Genomic DNA, 15,646 nt, shown 5'->3' on the forward strand with positions numbered 1-15,646 from the left:
AGTTTGGGATGAACCTCCTGTAATATCCCACGATTCCCAGGAAGGCTTTAACTTGTTTCTTGGAAACTGGTTTTGGCCATGTTTGGATTGCCTCCACTTTATTGATTTGGGGTTTTATTTCTCCATGACCCACTATGTATCCAAGGTACTTAGCTTCTTCTTTACCCAAGGCGCACTTCTTCGGGTTTATAGTAAATCCGGCCTCTCTTATAGCATCCAACACCGCTTGAACTTTCTCCAGATGACTCTCCCAGTCCGGGCTAAAGATGACGATATCATCTAGGTACGCAGCAGCGTAGGCCTTATGGGGTGCAAGGACTCTATCCATAGCCCTCTGGAAGGTCGCCGGAGCTCCCTGTAGGCCAAACGGCATCCGGGCATATTGGAAGCATCCATCAGGTGTCGAAAAGGCCGTCTTCTCCTTGGCTTCCTGTGCCATGGGGATCTGCCAATACCCCTTTGTCAAATCCAAGGTGGATATATATCTGGCGTGCCCAAGCCTTTCGATGAGCTCATCAATACGGGGCATGGGATAAGCGTCGAACTTGGAGACTTCATTCAACTTCCGATAGTCGTTGCAAAACCTCCACTCTCCATCAGGTTTTGGGACCAGGACAATTGGGCTCGACCAACCGCTCTTGGATTCCTCAATGACCCCAAGCCTCAACATACGCTCCACTTCCTTGGAGATAACTTCTCGACGAGCCTCAGGAATACGATAAGGTTTCACATTCACCCGCACATGTGGCTCTGTTAGGACCTCGTGCTCTATGACCTTCGTGTATCCTGGCAATTCTGAAAACAGGTCCCTGTTCTTCTGGAGTAACTCCCGGCACTGCTGTTTCTGGGTCTTTGATAGCGTCTCTGCTATAGTAACCGCTCCAACCTCACCTTCTGGGTTGCTTAACAATGATGGAGTTGCTGTCGGCTCTCTATCTTGCCATGGCTTGATGAGGTTGACATGGTAAACTTGGAATGGTTTCCGTCTTCCTGGTTGGTGAATCTTATAATTTACCTCACCAAGTTTCTCGACAACCTCATATGGCCCTTGCCATTTGGCCAAGAACTTGCTTTCCACCGTTGGAACTAACACAAGAACTCGGTCTCCCGGATTGAACTGCCTCACTCTTGCAGACCGGTTGTAGACCCTGGCTTGAGCTTCTTGTGCTTGGAGAAGGTGTTCTTTCACGATAGGCATCACCTTTGCAATCCTCTGCTGCATTAGGGCCACATGCTCAATGACGCTTCTGTGGGGTGTGACTTCGGCCTCCCAGGTTTCCTTGGCTATATCCAGGAGTCCTCGTGGATGTCGGCCATATAGAAGCTCAAACGGTGAGAACCCTGTGGAGGCCTGTGGAACTTCACGAATGGAAAACATCAGATAGGGTAAGAGACAATCCCAGTCTCTACCGTCTTTCTCTATAGCTTTTCTCAGCATGCTCTTTAGTGTCTTGTTAAGCCTCTCAACAAGGCCATCTGACTGGGGATGGTACACCGAGGTCCTCAACTGGGAGATCTTCAGGGCTTTGCATAACTCCCTCATCACCTTGCTCATGAAAGGTGTACCCTGGTCAGTCAGGATCTCCTTTGGCAGACTTGTCCGGGAAAAGACATGGACCAACTCGCGGGCTATGCTTTTTGAGGAAGAATTTCTCAAGGGAATTGCCTCAGGATAGCGTGTGGCATAGTCCAGGATGACTAATATATACTGATGGCCCCGAGCTGATTTAACTAAGGGACCGACCAAGTCCATGGCAATTCTCTCGAACGGTACCTCAATAATGGGCAGTGGCACAAGGGGGTTCCGGAAATGAGGAGTAGGAGCAGTTAGCTGACATGTAGGGCAGGACCTGCAATAGTTCACTATTTCCCGGTGACACCCAGGCCAATAGAACCTCTGCACAATCCGTTCCTGCGTTTTTTCCACCCCCAGGTGTCCACCCAAGATGTGTGAATGGGCCATGTCCAACACTTTCCGTCTATACGGACCCGGCACTATCAACTGCTCTACCAACTCCTCCCGTATTTTCGTGACACGGTACAACAACTCCCCCCTCAACAGAAAATGGGGAAATCTTGTGTCTGCCCCCGGCTCCTGTACCACCCCGTCAATAACTGTGACATTATTAAAGGCTTCCCTCAGAGTGTGGTCCCTATGTTGGGCAGTCCCAAAATTTTCACCGGTAACTTCTAACTCCAGAATGTCAGATGTAGGGGATACTTCCTCCTCATCCCCAACCAGAACACAAAAAGGAAAACTGTCTGCCTCTGGGTGTGGCGATACCCTTCCAGGGTTCACTGGTTCCCTGCCAGGGAGCTCAGAACCATTTCCCCACAAATCCCAAAACAAACAGAAATCCCGGCCAATAATTATAGGGTGCAACAAGTCCTGAACCACGCCGACTATGTGGGACTCAGTGCCACATGCCGTTTCAATGTCCACCCTGGCCATAGGGTAGTCCTTTGCATCACCATGTATGCACCGCACTCCGACCTTCTTTCCTGGGAGCAGGTGGAGAGGAAAAGTGGCCCTCACCAGGGTCACTAGGCTCCCCGAGTCTAACAGTGCCGTTACTGCTCGACCGTTCACCTTTACGGGACACGCTTGAGGTCCCTCGTTGGATGGAGAGTTCACACTACAGGCTGGATACGCATAGTATGAACAACGGCGTCCCATGCTGCAGTCCATCTGCTCAGTGGTTTGGGAACAACGGGCAGCTATATGTCCTGGCTTGTGGCACCTCCAACAAATAATATCACCCGTGGGGACCTTGGGCACCACCTCCCCCGCCCTTTGTGACCTTGGACGCACCACCCCTTTTTGGGACTCAGCTGCCTTCTGGGACCCCCAGTACGGCATGGGCTGCCTCCCGAAGGAGCCTTCCAACCCTTGGTATCTCTCAACCAGTCCGATCAGCTCGTCGGCATTCTGGGGATCACCCTGGGCAACCCAAGACTGTATAGGCCTCGGGAGGGAATGGACAAACCGATCCATCATCACCCGTTCTACCATCTGTGCAGGCGCAGAGGATTCTGGCTGCAGCCATTTCTGGACCAGGTGCAACAGATCAAACATTTGGGAACGAGGTGGTTTGTCCCGGTGATAGCCCCAGGAGTGAACTCGCTGTGCCCTGACAGTCAGTGTCACCCCCAAACGTGCGAGAATCTCGGCTTTCAATTTGTGATACTCTTTGGCATCCTGCAAGGTCAAATCATAGTACGCCTTCTGGGGTTCTCCCGTCAGGTATGGCGCAAGTACCTCTGCCCACTGCTCTGGCGGAAGTTTTTCCCTCTCAGCGACCCTCTCAAACACCGTCAGGAAGGCCTCAACATCATCCCCGGGAGTCATTTTCTGCAATGCGCGTCTTACCGTCTTCCGGACGTGGGTGTCATCAGCCAAACCTGGGGTTGGGGCGCTCGCCTTGCCCTGGATGGCGGTTGCCAGAAGCTGCATCTGCTGCTGATGCTCCTGCTGGCTCTGCTGCATCTGCTGCCGTTGCTCCTGCTGACTCTGCCGTTGCTCCTGCTGGCTCTGTTGTATCTGCTGCATCAACAGCCTGTTGGTCTCTTGCTGCCTTTGCTCCTGCTGGCTCTGCCTTTTCTCCTGCTGTGACTGCATCTGGACCAAGTGTTTCAGCAGGTCCTCCATTTTCTCCGGCAATGCTTGCTGGCTTGCAACAGCCTTGACCCAGGACATTCAAAAATAAACTCACGTCTCCGCTGGGAACGCTGCTCGCACGTCTACCACCAATTGTAAGGATTTCACTCACTCAGCTGCGACGGCTGACACTCAGGAGACGTGTTCCTTTAAAGTTCACTGGGTTTATTGCTTCATAAACCATGTGGCAAATAACAGAAAGCAAAATGGGCCTTTGGTTCAGGCAAAGAAAAGCAAGTGTCCAGTTCATCCGGCTCAGTCCTGAAGCCGTAACACACTCAGGAGGGTTTCACCTCCACACATATCTGCTGTGTAAAGGATTAGCCAGTCTTATAAAGAGCTAACCCCACCCAGTAACCCATCACATGATTAGCCATGTGGTCTGACATTACCACAGGTCCTGAAACACATATACAAGATTATGTGCAAGAAAGGAATACTCCGGGCTACATTACAGCAACCAGGCACTTATGTGGCACATACCTCCCATCGACTACAAACCCTTTAGCCATGCTACAATATATATATATATATATATATATATATATATATATATATATATATACACTGTATACATACAGTATCTACAGCTCTGGCAAAAATTAAGAGACCACAACAAAATGTTACAATGTTTGTTGCATACTGTATATATAAAAAATACTGGAACAGAAGCAGATAAGCACAAGGTGGGTGCAAGGTCTCCCGGTCAACTATCCCGTTGTCATGTAAATATATTATAAGAAAAGCAGGCAGCACTTCAAAAGAATTATAAGAGGGGACTTTATTAGTCCATCTGGTGTGACAATGTTTTCAAGCTATTCACAGCCAAAATGATTAGCCAGATGAACTAATAAAGCCCCCTCTTTTAGTTATTTTTGAAGTACTGCCTGCTTTTCTTATAATATATACTGTATATATAAAATAAAAAAGGTCAAAATCTGATATGATAACTAATGTGTCAGGGGTTTAAAAACATCAGAAGCCCATTTTCAATGTGGACGGGTGTGAAGATTTAGTCTTGTCACGTGTCACCTAAGCAATGAACATCGAGAAAATTAGCTATTCATACACAGTCTTAAAGGGAACCTGTCACCCCCAAAATCGAAGGTGAGCTAAGCCCACCGGCATCAGGGGCTTATCTACAGCATTCTGTAATGCTGTAGATAAGCCCCAGGTATATCCTGAAAGGTAAGAAAAAGAGGTTAGATTATACTCACCCAGGGGCGGTCCTGCTGCGGTCCTGGTCCGATGCGTGTCGCGGTCCGGTCCGGGGCCTCCCATCTTCTTACGATGACGTCCTCTTCTTGTCTTCATGCTGCGGCTCCCTTGCAGGCGTACTTTGTCTGCCCTGTTGAGGGAAGAGCAAAGTACTGCAGTGCGCAGGTGCCAGGAAAGGTCAGAGAGGCTCGGCGCCTGCGCACCGCAGCGTGAAGACAAGAAGAGGATGTCATCCTATGAAGATGGGAGGCCCCGGACTGGACGGCGATGCCCATCGGATCGGACCGCCTGCCCAGGTGAGTATAATCTAACCTCTTTTTCTCTTCTTTCAGCATTTATTGGGGGCTTATCTACAGCATTACAGAATGCTGTAGATAAGCCCCTGATGCCGGTGGGCTTAGCTCACCTTCAATTTTGGGGGTGACAGGTTCCCTTTAAGGACTAACTAATCCATAATTATAACATATCTTGTACGCTTTTAACTAGAAATCCAATTTCACCATGATAAAATTATATAATATAAACATTCTATAGGACTATAGGTACAATAAAACTTGATGCACAATTAAAACAAATTGTTGCAATACAATTACCTTTTCCTTCTTTATTCCTAATAGTCATGTCAGCCTGAGCCTCCAGAAGAACTTCCAGCACTAAGTCATGACCAAATTCTGTAGCCTTCATAGCTGGTGTACATCCCATTAAGTCTTGCATGTTAGGGTTGGCTCCCTGGATAAGCAAGAAGTGACACATGTCCACGTTATTGGCCACAGCAGCCACGTGTAAAACGCCGTCTCCATTTTGGGGCTCAGTGAGGTTTATAAGGTTTGGGACACCAAGTTTGGTGAGTTTTTCGATCTGTTCTTTGTCTTGCTGACGGACGCACTGAAGAACTTTGTAGATCTGTAGAGTTTGAAGTCTTCCTTTTGCCACAGATGATTCTAATGCCATTTGTTGTACAATCTGGGGAGTTGCTGTAGACATAATTTACAATAAAGAAGACATTTCATCAGTAACACTACAATAAAACCCAACAAAAAGTCCAAAATACCATTTCCTACATTATTGCAAAGCAAATTAGTCTCACTCTGCTCCGTCGTCCTTCAGCAGATAGGAACTTACATGTCACTGTGTTATTGCCCAGTTTTACATTTACCTTTCTCTTCCCGTAGCAAAATCTGCAACTTAGATTTAGGTAATGTTCTTTTATATCTAAACCTAAAACCTCAAAAGTAGCAGCTAAGAACATCATTACCAAAGTTATTCCCAGTGATGCATAGTGAAATGACCCGAGACCGCTACGTCATCACAGGTCATGGTCTCGCTATGCATCACTGGGAATGGAGCATCGTGAGCATCGGCAAGGCTGCGGGGGCTGAGCGGGACGCCGGAAGGTAAGAATATCACGTTTTTTATAAAATTATTTTTAACATGGCTTGTGTTGTGTATGCGTTTTCGCAGCGAAAAACCGCGGCGAAGACACAAACACAACATGTGTCAGCTGATCACGAGAACTGCAGTGCACATGACTGCCAGGGACATCTCCGATGACCATCTTCAAGCTCCGCTGTGTCTGGATGTCAGGTTGAATGGTGGCATAATGTCACCGTTCAGCCAAAGGCATCCAGATGTAGCAGAGCTGGACTCGTCGTGGGACAGTATGTATATCTTCTCAGCGGACAGGCAAGGATATTATTGCTTTTTTATTTTAATTCTCTCACAGGAGAACGAGGGCGTCGGTGGAATAGGCGATGCAGGAAGTATGGTTTAATTAAGATCTATTAAAGGAGTCTGTGTCATTATTTCAATTAAAAGACTTTATTCTGGCTGTGTCTTTATTTACCATACCACTATAGGATTAGTAAAGGTTAAGTGTCTTATAGACCCTTCTCCATTAATAAGCCGTGGGCTTGATGTCACCTGACAATACAAAGGTGATAGCAACCCCATAAATATTACACCACTTGCCACCGCAAGAGGGCAAGTGGGAAGAGCAGGGTAAAATGCCACAATTGGCGGATCTTTGGATGTGCCAGTTGTGAGGCGGCTGCGGGCTGCTATTTTTAGGCTGGTGAGGGCCAAAATCCATGGGCCTCACCAGCCTGAGGATACCAGGCCGCAGCTGTCTGCTTTTTCCTTAGCTGGTTAACAAAATTAGGGGAACCCCACGCTATTTTTTTTAGGAGGGCATCCCACTATTTTTGCTAACCATCCAAGATAAGCAGACTGCTGCGGCCTGGTATTATCAGGCTGATAAGGTTCATGGATATTGAATCCTTAACAGCCTGAAATAGCAGTCCCAGTAGTCTGCTTTACTCTGGCTGGTTAACAAATATAGGGGGACCTCACGCTACTTTTTTTTTTTTTAATTATTATTTATTTACTAAGAAAAGGAAGGGACCTCTGTCTGTGCTCTCCGCCACTTCCTGTGTCATGTACTTCTGTCTGTGTCCCAAGATTCATCATTATTTAAATTAGTACACATGCGAAGTAAGCTGCGTTTCCGAACTTAATACGCATGTGACTAGGAAGATAATGCGGTTTTGCCACATCTAATGAAAGTCCATGGGTAATTTACACAGCGGAGACTGAGCGTCTCTGCTACATAAATTGACATGCTGCAGTTTGGAAAGATGCTCCGCATGTCCGTCTCTGCGGCTGAGCCGCGGGCATCGGTGTAAGCATAGTGGGCATGGGATTTTTTGAAATGCCATCCACTATGCTGTAACAGCTGGACACTGCAAGTTGGACGCTGCAGATGTAAGCAGCGTTCAACCGGCAGTGTTTACTGACCACGTGCACATACCCCAATATATCTGCAAACAGGAAATAATTTTTTTCCTTCCCAGAAGCCAACTTTCAATTAGTTTTATTTCAAGTAACAAAAAAACGCATGTAATGAAAAAACACATGTGGTAAAATGCATAAAAAATGCAGGTGACCTTCCAGTGACCTCAGATGCAGATTTCACCTGCATCAAATCCTGAGCAAATACTGAGCCATTCCTGATCGCGTGCACATACCCTCACAAGAGACAGCTCAGCAAGACAGCCCAGTAGTGGAGTGAGCAGAGTGGTGACCGCAGTGAGTAGGGTGGCGCTTACAACCCGTGCGACTCGCCGGCGTTACAGTAGTACAGCAGCTGTTTAACCAGGTGCCAGTCCAGCTTCTGGATCATTTTTATTTATATCTGCCTTGGAGACTCTGAACGCAGATGTACACAGAGTACAAGTGAACATTATAATTTTCATTTCTGCTGCAATCTTTTAATAATGGTTTGATAAATGTAGCGATGATGGCATTTTGTATGCCAAACCAGAAAAACTGCTTACTGAATATATCTAAAGCAAATTGTGCAAGAATGTTCATTACTAAGAAGCAACAGACAACCTGGCGCCATAGGAATAGCACCAGGAAGAAAAGCAGCACATTCCTCCTCAAGTGTGAAACGCTCTATCCAAATATTATGTACAGGTGGAATTACCTATGAAAGAAAATTACATGTAAATCAAGTCTACCTGTGGAGCCAGTGAGATCTAGTAAGCTGCGAACGTGCACAGAAATACTATGCTGTGCCATTTGTTCCACACTGGCAGGGAGTGTGTCGGGGCAGGAGATTCATCCACAGGTCCCACGTTTGCATATAATGCTTTCAAACTCAACACAGTTTATTTAAGATAAGGTAAAATATATTGTGGGAGCAGCACATTGCAGGGTTGTTTCCATCTTCTGCAGGAACACATCGTTCACCAGCCTCCCGATTCCTGCGGAGCTGTGTGCTCCTCCCTTATTGACAGCTGGGACGTACTGTATCGTCATGCCATTGGTCTAAACTGTCTGCACTCTGATGTTGCCATCAAGGGCAACTTTGACTCAGGAATATCAGGTGAGCCCAACTGCATTGAAACTAGTTGGGATTGGGAGCTAACAGTGCGTTCGAGTGATCCCAGCAGATCCCAGCAAAACGGCCACGACCAATCAGCGACGGGCACAGTCCGGCGGCAAAATGCCACTCCTTACTCCCCGCAGTCAGTGCCCGCTCCATAATCCCCTCAAGTCAGCGCGCACAAAGAGTTAATGGCAGCGTTAGCGGACCGCGTTATGCCGTGGTGTAACGCAGTCCGTTAACGCTGCTATTAACCCCGTGTGACCAACTTTTTACTATTGATGCTGGATATGCAGCATCAATAGTAAAAAGATCTAATGTTAAAAATAATAAAAAAAATTAAAAATCATCATATACTCACCTTCCGACGCCTTTCCCGCACCTCACGACGCTCCGGTGACCGGTCCATGCATTGCGGTCTCGCGAGATGATGACGTAGCGGTCTCACGAGACCACTACGTCATCATTTCGCGAGACCGCAATGCACTCTTGGGACCGGAGCGTCGTGAGAAGCATCGGTAAACGCCTCGGCTGGATCCGGGGGCTGACAGAGGGTGAGTATATAAATACTTTTTATTTTAATTCTTTTTTTTAACAGGCATATGGTGCCCACATTGCTATATACTATGTGGGCTGTGTTAGATACTGCGTGGGCTGTGCTATATATTACATCTCTGTGCCATATACTATGTGGGCTGTGCTATATACTACATGGCTGGGCAATATATTACGTGGCTGGCCAATATACTACATCGCTGTGCTCTATACTGCATGGGCAGTGTTATATACTATGTCTCTGTGCTATATACTATGTGGCTGTGTTATATACTACGTGGCTGAGTCATATACTATGTCTCTGTGCTATATACTACGTGGCTGTGCTATATACTACGTGGCTGTGCTATATACTACGTGGCTGTGCAATATATTACATGGCTGGGCAATATACTATGTGTCTGTGCTATATACTACTTGTCTGCTATATACTACGTGTCTGTGCTATATACTACGTGTCTGTGCTATATGCTACATCGCTGTGCTATATACTACGTGGCCTGTGTTATATACTGCATGGGTTGTGTTATATACTACATCTCTGTGCTATATACTACATGGCTGTGCAATATACTACGTGGCTGTGCAATATATTAAGTGGCTGTGCTATATACTACGTGGCTGTGGTATATACTACGTGGCTGGGCAATATACTACATCGCTGTGCTATATACTACGTGGCCTGTGTTATATACTACGTCTCTGTGCTATATACTATGTGGCTGTGCTATATACTACATGGCTGTGCAATATATTACGTGGCTGTGCAATATATTACGTGGCTGGGCAATATACTACGTGTCTGTGCTATATACTGCGTGTCTGTGCTATATACTACATGGCTGGGCAATATACTACGTGGCTGAGCAATATACTATGTGGCTGGGCAATATATTACGTGTCTGTCCTATATACTACATGTCTGTCCTATATACTACTTGGCTGGGCAATATACTACGTGGCTGTGCAATATACTACGTGGCTGAGCAATATACTACGTGGCTGAGCAATATACTATGTGGCTGAGCAATATACTACGTGGCTGTGCAATAAACTACGTGGCTGGGCAATATACTACGTACGTGGCAATTTGAACCACGCTAATTGCTCGCAGCCGGCCCGCCGAATCCTGTGTGTAAATTGGATTATTCTGAAATCTTTGTAAATAAACTACATACAGATTCTAGAATACCCGATGCGTTAGAATCAGGCCACCATCTAGTATTATATAGTGCTGTGTAATTACAATTGCTCATTTTGCCTTTCTACCCAGTAGATTATTCACTTTCCTCTGCTCTATATAGAAACAGGAAATCTGGGAAAAGAGACTTCCTGTTTCTGCTGTAATGTCTATTGTCTGTACAAGTCCCCTCTATAATTTGTAAAGCGCTGCGGAATATGTTGGCGCTATATAAATAAAATTATTATTATTATTATTATTATTATTCTACATAGAGTTTAGGATTCAGCTAGTCAGTTTTTAATCACATGATGTCACAGATCTAATGGAAAAGTGAAAGAATAACTGTGGAAAGGCAAAACGAGCAATTGTAAGTACACAGTGCTATATAATATGATGACTATAATTTATCAAGAGGATAAAAATTTTGATGGGAGAGCTTCTTTAATTTACCTTGAACTGCGTTCATTAACCCCTTTACCCCCAAGGGTGGTTTGCACGTTAATGACCGGGCCAATTTTTACAATTCTGACCACTGTCCCTTTATGAGGTTATAACTCTGGAACGCTTCAATGGATCCTGGTGATTCTGACATTGTTTTCTCGTGACATATTGTACTTCATGACAATGGTAAAAATTATTTGATAGTACCTGCGTTTATTTGTGAAAAAAACGGAAATTTGGCGAAAATTATGAAAATTTCGCAATTTTCCAACTTTGAATTTTTATGCAATTAAATCACAGAGATATGTCACACAAAATACTTAATAAGTAACATTTCCCACATGTCTACTTTACATCAGCACAATTTTGGAACCAAAATTTTTTTTTGTTAGGGAGTTATAAGGGTTAAAAGTTGACCAGCAATTTCTCATATCTACAACACCATTTTATTTTAGGGACCACATCTCATTTGAAGTCATTTTGAGGGGTCTATATGATAGAAAATACCCAAGTGTGACACCATTCTAAAAACTACACCCCTCAAGGTGCTCAAAACCATATTCAAGAAGTTTATTAACCCTTCTGGTGCTTCACAGGAATTTTTTGAATGTTTAAATAAAAATGAACATTTAACTTTTTTTCACAAAAAATGTAATTCAGCTCCAATTTGTTTTATTTTACCAAGGGTAACAGGAGAAAATGGACCCCAAACATTGTTGTACAATTTGTCCTGAGTATGCCAATACCCCACATGTGGGGGTAAACCACTGTTTGGGCGCATGGCAGAGCTCGGAAGCGAAGGAGTGCCATTTGACTTTTCAATGCAAAATTGACTGGAATTGAGATGGGACGCCATGTTTCGTTTGGAGAGCCCCTGATGTGGCTAAACATTGAAACCCCCCACAAGTGACACCATTTTGGAAAGTAGACCCCCTAAGGAACTTATCTAGAGGTGTGGTGAGCACTTTGACCCAACAAGTGCTTCACAGAAGTTTATAATGTAGAACCGTAAAAATAAAAAATCATATTTTTTCACAAAAATTATCTTTTCGCCCCCAATTTTTTATTTTCCCAAGGGTAAGAGAAGAAATTGGACCCCAAAAGTTGTTGTACAATTTGTCCTGAGTACGCTGATAGCCCATATGTGGGGGTAAACCACTGTTTGGGCGGATGGGAGAGCTCGGAAGGGAAGGAGCGCCGTTTGACTTTTCAATGCAAAATTGACAGCAATTGAGATGGGACATCATGTTGCGTTTGAAGAGCCACTGATGTGCCTAAACATTGAAACCCCCCACAAGTGACACCATTTTGGAAAGTAGACCCCCTAAGGAACTTATCTAGAGGTGTGGTGAGCACTTTGACCCACCAAGTGCTTCACAGAAGTTTATAATGTAGAACCGTAAAAATAAAAAATCATATTTTTTCACAAAAATTATCTTTTTGCCCCCAATTTTTTATTTTCCCAAGGGTAAGAGAAGAAATTGGACCCCAAAAGTTGTTGTACAATTTGTCCTGAGTACGCGGATACCCCATATGTGGGGGTAAACCACTGTTTGGGTGGATGGGAGAGCTCGGAAGGGAAGGAGCGCCGTTTGACTTTTCAAAGCAAAATTGACAGGAATTGAGATGGGACGCCATGTTGCGTTTGAAGAGCCACTGATGTGCCTAAACATTGAAACCCCCCACAAATGACACCATTTTGGAAAGTAGACCCCCTAAGGAACTTATCTAGAGGTGTGGTGAGCACTTTGACCCACCAAGTGCTTCACAGAAGTTTATAATGCAGAGCCGTAAAAATAAAACAAAATTTTTTTCCCACAAAAATTATTTTTTTAGCCCCCAGTTTTGTATTTTCCTGAGGGTAACAGGAGAAATTGGACCCCAAAATTTGTTGCCCAATTTGTCCTGAGTGCGATGATACACCATATGTGGGGGGAACCACTGTTTGGGCACATGGGAGGGCTCAGAAGGGAAGGAGTGCCATTTGAATGCAGACTTAGATGGAATGGTCTGCAGGTGTCACATTGCGTTTGCAGAGCCCCTAATGTACCTAAACAGTAGAAACCCCCCACAAGTGACACCATTTTGGAAAGTAGACCCCCTTAGGAACTTATCTAGATGTGTGCTGAGCGCTTTGACCCACCAAGGGCTTCACAGAAGTTTATAATGGAGAGCCGTAAAAATAAAACAAAAATTTTTTCCCACAAAAATTATTTTTTAGCCCCCAGTTTTGTATTTTTCCGAGGGTAAAAGGAGAAATTCGACCCCACAATTTGTTGTCCAATTTGTCCTGAGTGCGCTGATACCCCATATGTGGGGGGGAACCACTGTTTGGGCGCATGGGAGGGCTCGGAAGGGAAGGAGCTCCATTTGGAATGAGGACTTAGATGGAATGGTCTGCAGGTGTCACATTGCATTTGCAGAGCCCCTAATGTACCTAAACAGTAGAAACCTCCCACAAGTGACACCATTTTGGAAACTAGACCCCCTAAGGAACTCATCTAGATGTGTTGTGATAGCTTTGAACCCCCAAGTGTTTCACTACAGTTTGTAACGCAGAGCCGTGAAAATTAAAAAAAAAAATCTTTCCCCCCAAAATTATTTTTTAGCCCCCAGTTTTGTATTTTCCCGAGGGTAAGAGGAGAAATTCGACCCCAAAAGTTGTTGTCCAATTTGTCCTGAGTACGCTGATACCCCGTATGTTGGGGGAAACCAACGTTTGAGCGCATGGCAGAGCTCGGAAGGGAAGGAGCGCCATTTGGAATGCAGACTTAGATGGAATGGTCTGCAGACGTCACATTGCATTTGCAGAACCCCTAATGTACCTAAACAGTAGAAACCCCCCACAAGTGACCCCATATTGGAAACTAGACCCCCCAGGGAACTAATCTAGATGTGTTGTGAGAACTTTGAACCCCCAAGTGTTTCACTACAGTTTATAACGCAGAGCCGTGAAAATAAAAAATCTTTTTTTTCCCACAAAAAATATGTTTTAGCCCCGAGTTTTGTATTTTCCCAAGGGTAGCAGGAGAAATTGGACCCCAAAAGTTGTTGTCCTATTTGTCCTGAGTACGCTGATACCCCATATGTTGGGGTAAACCCCTGCTTGGGCACACGGGAGAGCTCGGAAGGGAAGAAGCACTGTTTTACTTTTTCAACGCAGAATTGGCTGGAATTGAGATCAGACGCCATGTCGCGTTTGGAGAGCCCCTGATGTGCCTAAACAGTGGAAACCCCCCAATTATAACTGAAACCCTAATCCAAACACATCCCTAACCCTAATCCCAACAGTAACCCTAACCACACCTCTAACCCTGACACACCCCTAACCCTAATCCCAACCCTATTCCCAACCGTAAATGTAATCTAAACCCTAACTGTAACTTTAGCCCCAACCCAAACTGTAGCCCTAGCCCTAACCCTAGCCCTAGCCCTAACCCTAGCCCTAACCCTAGCCCTAGCCCTAACCCTAGCCCTAACCCTAACCCTAGCCCTAACCCTAGCCCTAACCTTAGCCCTAACCCTAGCCCTAACCCTAGCCCTAACCCTAGCCCTAGCCCTAGCCCTAGCCCTAGCCCTAACCCTAGCCCTAACCCTAGCCCTAACCCTAGCCCTAACCCTAGCCCTAACCCTAGCCCTAACTCTAACCCTAGCCCTAATGGGAAAATGGAAATAAATACATTTTTTTAATTTTTCCCTAACTAAGGGGGTGATGAAGGGGGGTTTGATTTACTTTTATAGCGGGTTTTTTAGCGGATTTTTATGATTGGCAGCCGTCACACACTGAAAGACGCTTTTTATTGCAAAAAATATTTTTTGCGTTACCACATTTTGAGAGCTATAATTTTTCTATATTCTGGTCCACAGAGTCATGTGAGGTCTTGGTTTTTGCGGGACGAGTTGATGTTTTTATTGGTAACATTTTCGGGCACGTGACATTTTTTGATCGCTTTTTATTCCGATTTTTGTGAGGCAGAATGACCAAAAACCAGCTATTCATGAATTTCTTTTGGGGGAGGCGTTTATACCGTTCCGCGTTTGGTAAAATTGATGAAGCAGTTTTATTCTTCGGGTCAGTACGATTACAGCGACACCTCATTTATATCATTTTTTTATGTTTTGGCGCTTTTATACGATAAAAACTATTTTATAGAAAAAATAATTATTTTTGCATCGCTTTATTCTCAGGACTATAACTTTTTTATTTTTTTGCTGATGATGCTGTATGGCGGCTCGTTTTTTGCGGGACAAGATGACGTTTTTAGCGGTACCATGGTTAGTTATATCTGTCTTTTTGATCGCGTGTTATTCCACTTTTTGTTCGGCGGTATGATTATCAAGCGTTGTTTTTTGCCTCGTTTTTTTTTTTTTTTTCTTACGGTGTTTACTGAAGGGGTTAACTAGTGGGCCAGTTTTATAGGTCGGGCCGTTACGGACGCGGCGATACTAAATATGTGTACTTTTATTGTTTTGTTTTTTTTATTTAGATAAAGAAATGTATTTATGGGAATAATATTTTTATTTTTTTTTTCATTATTTTGGAATATTTTTTTTTATTTTTTTTTACACATTTGAAATTTTTTTTTTTACTTTTTTACTTTGTCCCAGGGGGGGACATCACAGATCAGTGATCTGACAGTTTGCACAGCACTCTGTCAGATCACTGATCTGATAGGAGTGCAGGCTGCTTCACAGTGCCTGCTCT

General features: G+C 44.7%; 1 protein-coding gene across 1 annotated transcript in view; it reads right to left on the reverse strand.

Annotated features, from left to right (window-relative positions):
- ANKEF1 (ankyrin repeat and EF-hand domain containing 1) overlaps window positions 1-15,646 on the reverse strand; it is a 90,506-nt gene that overhangs the window by 70,179 nt on the left and 4,681 nt on the right. Inside the window, exon 2 of the mRNA XM_069768794.1 lies at window positions 5,470-5,850. Within this exon, the coding sequence (XP_069624895.1) occupies window positions 5,470-5,850 (381 nt within the window). The remainder of the gene's footprint in view (window positions 1-5,469; window positions 5,851-15,646) is intronic.

Source organism: Ranitomeya imitator, chromosome 5 (genome assembly GCF_032444005.1).
Source record: "Ranitomeya imitator isolate aRanImi1 chromosome 5, aRanImi1.pri, whole genome shotgun sequence".
Lineage (NCBI taxonomy): Eukaryota > Metazoa > Chordata > Amphibia > Anura > Dendrobatidae > Ranitomeya > Ranitomeya imitator.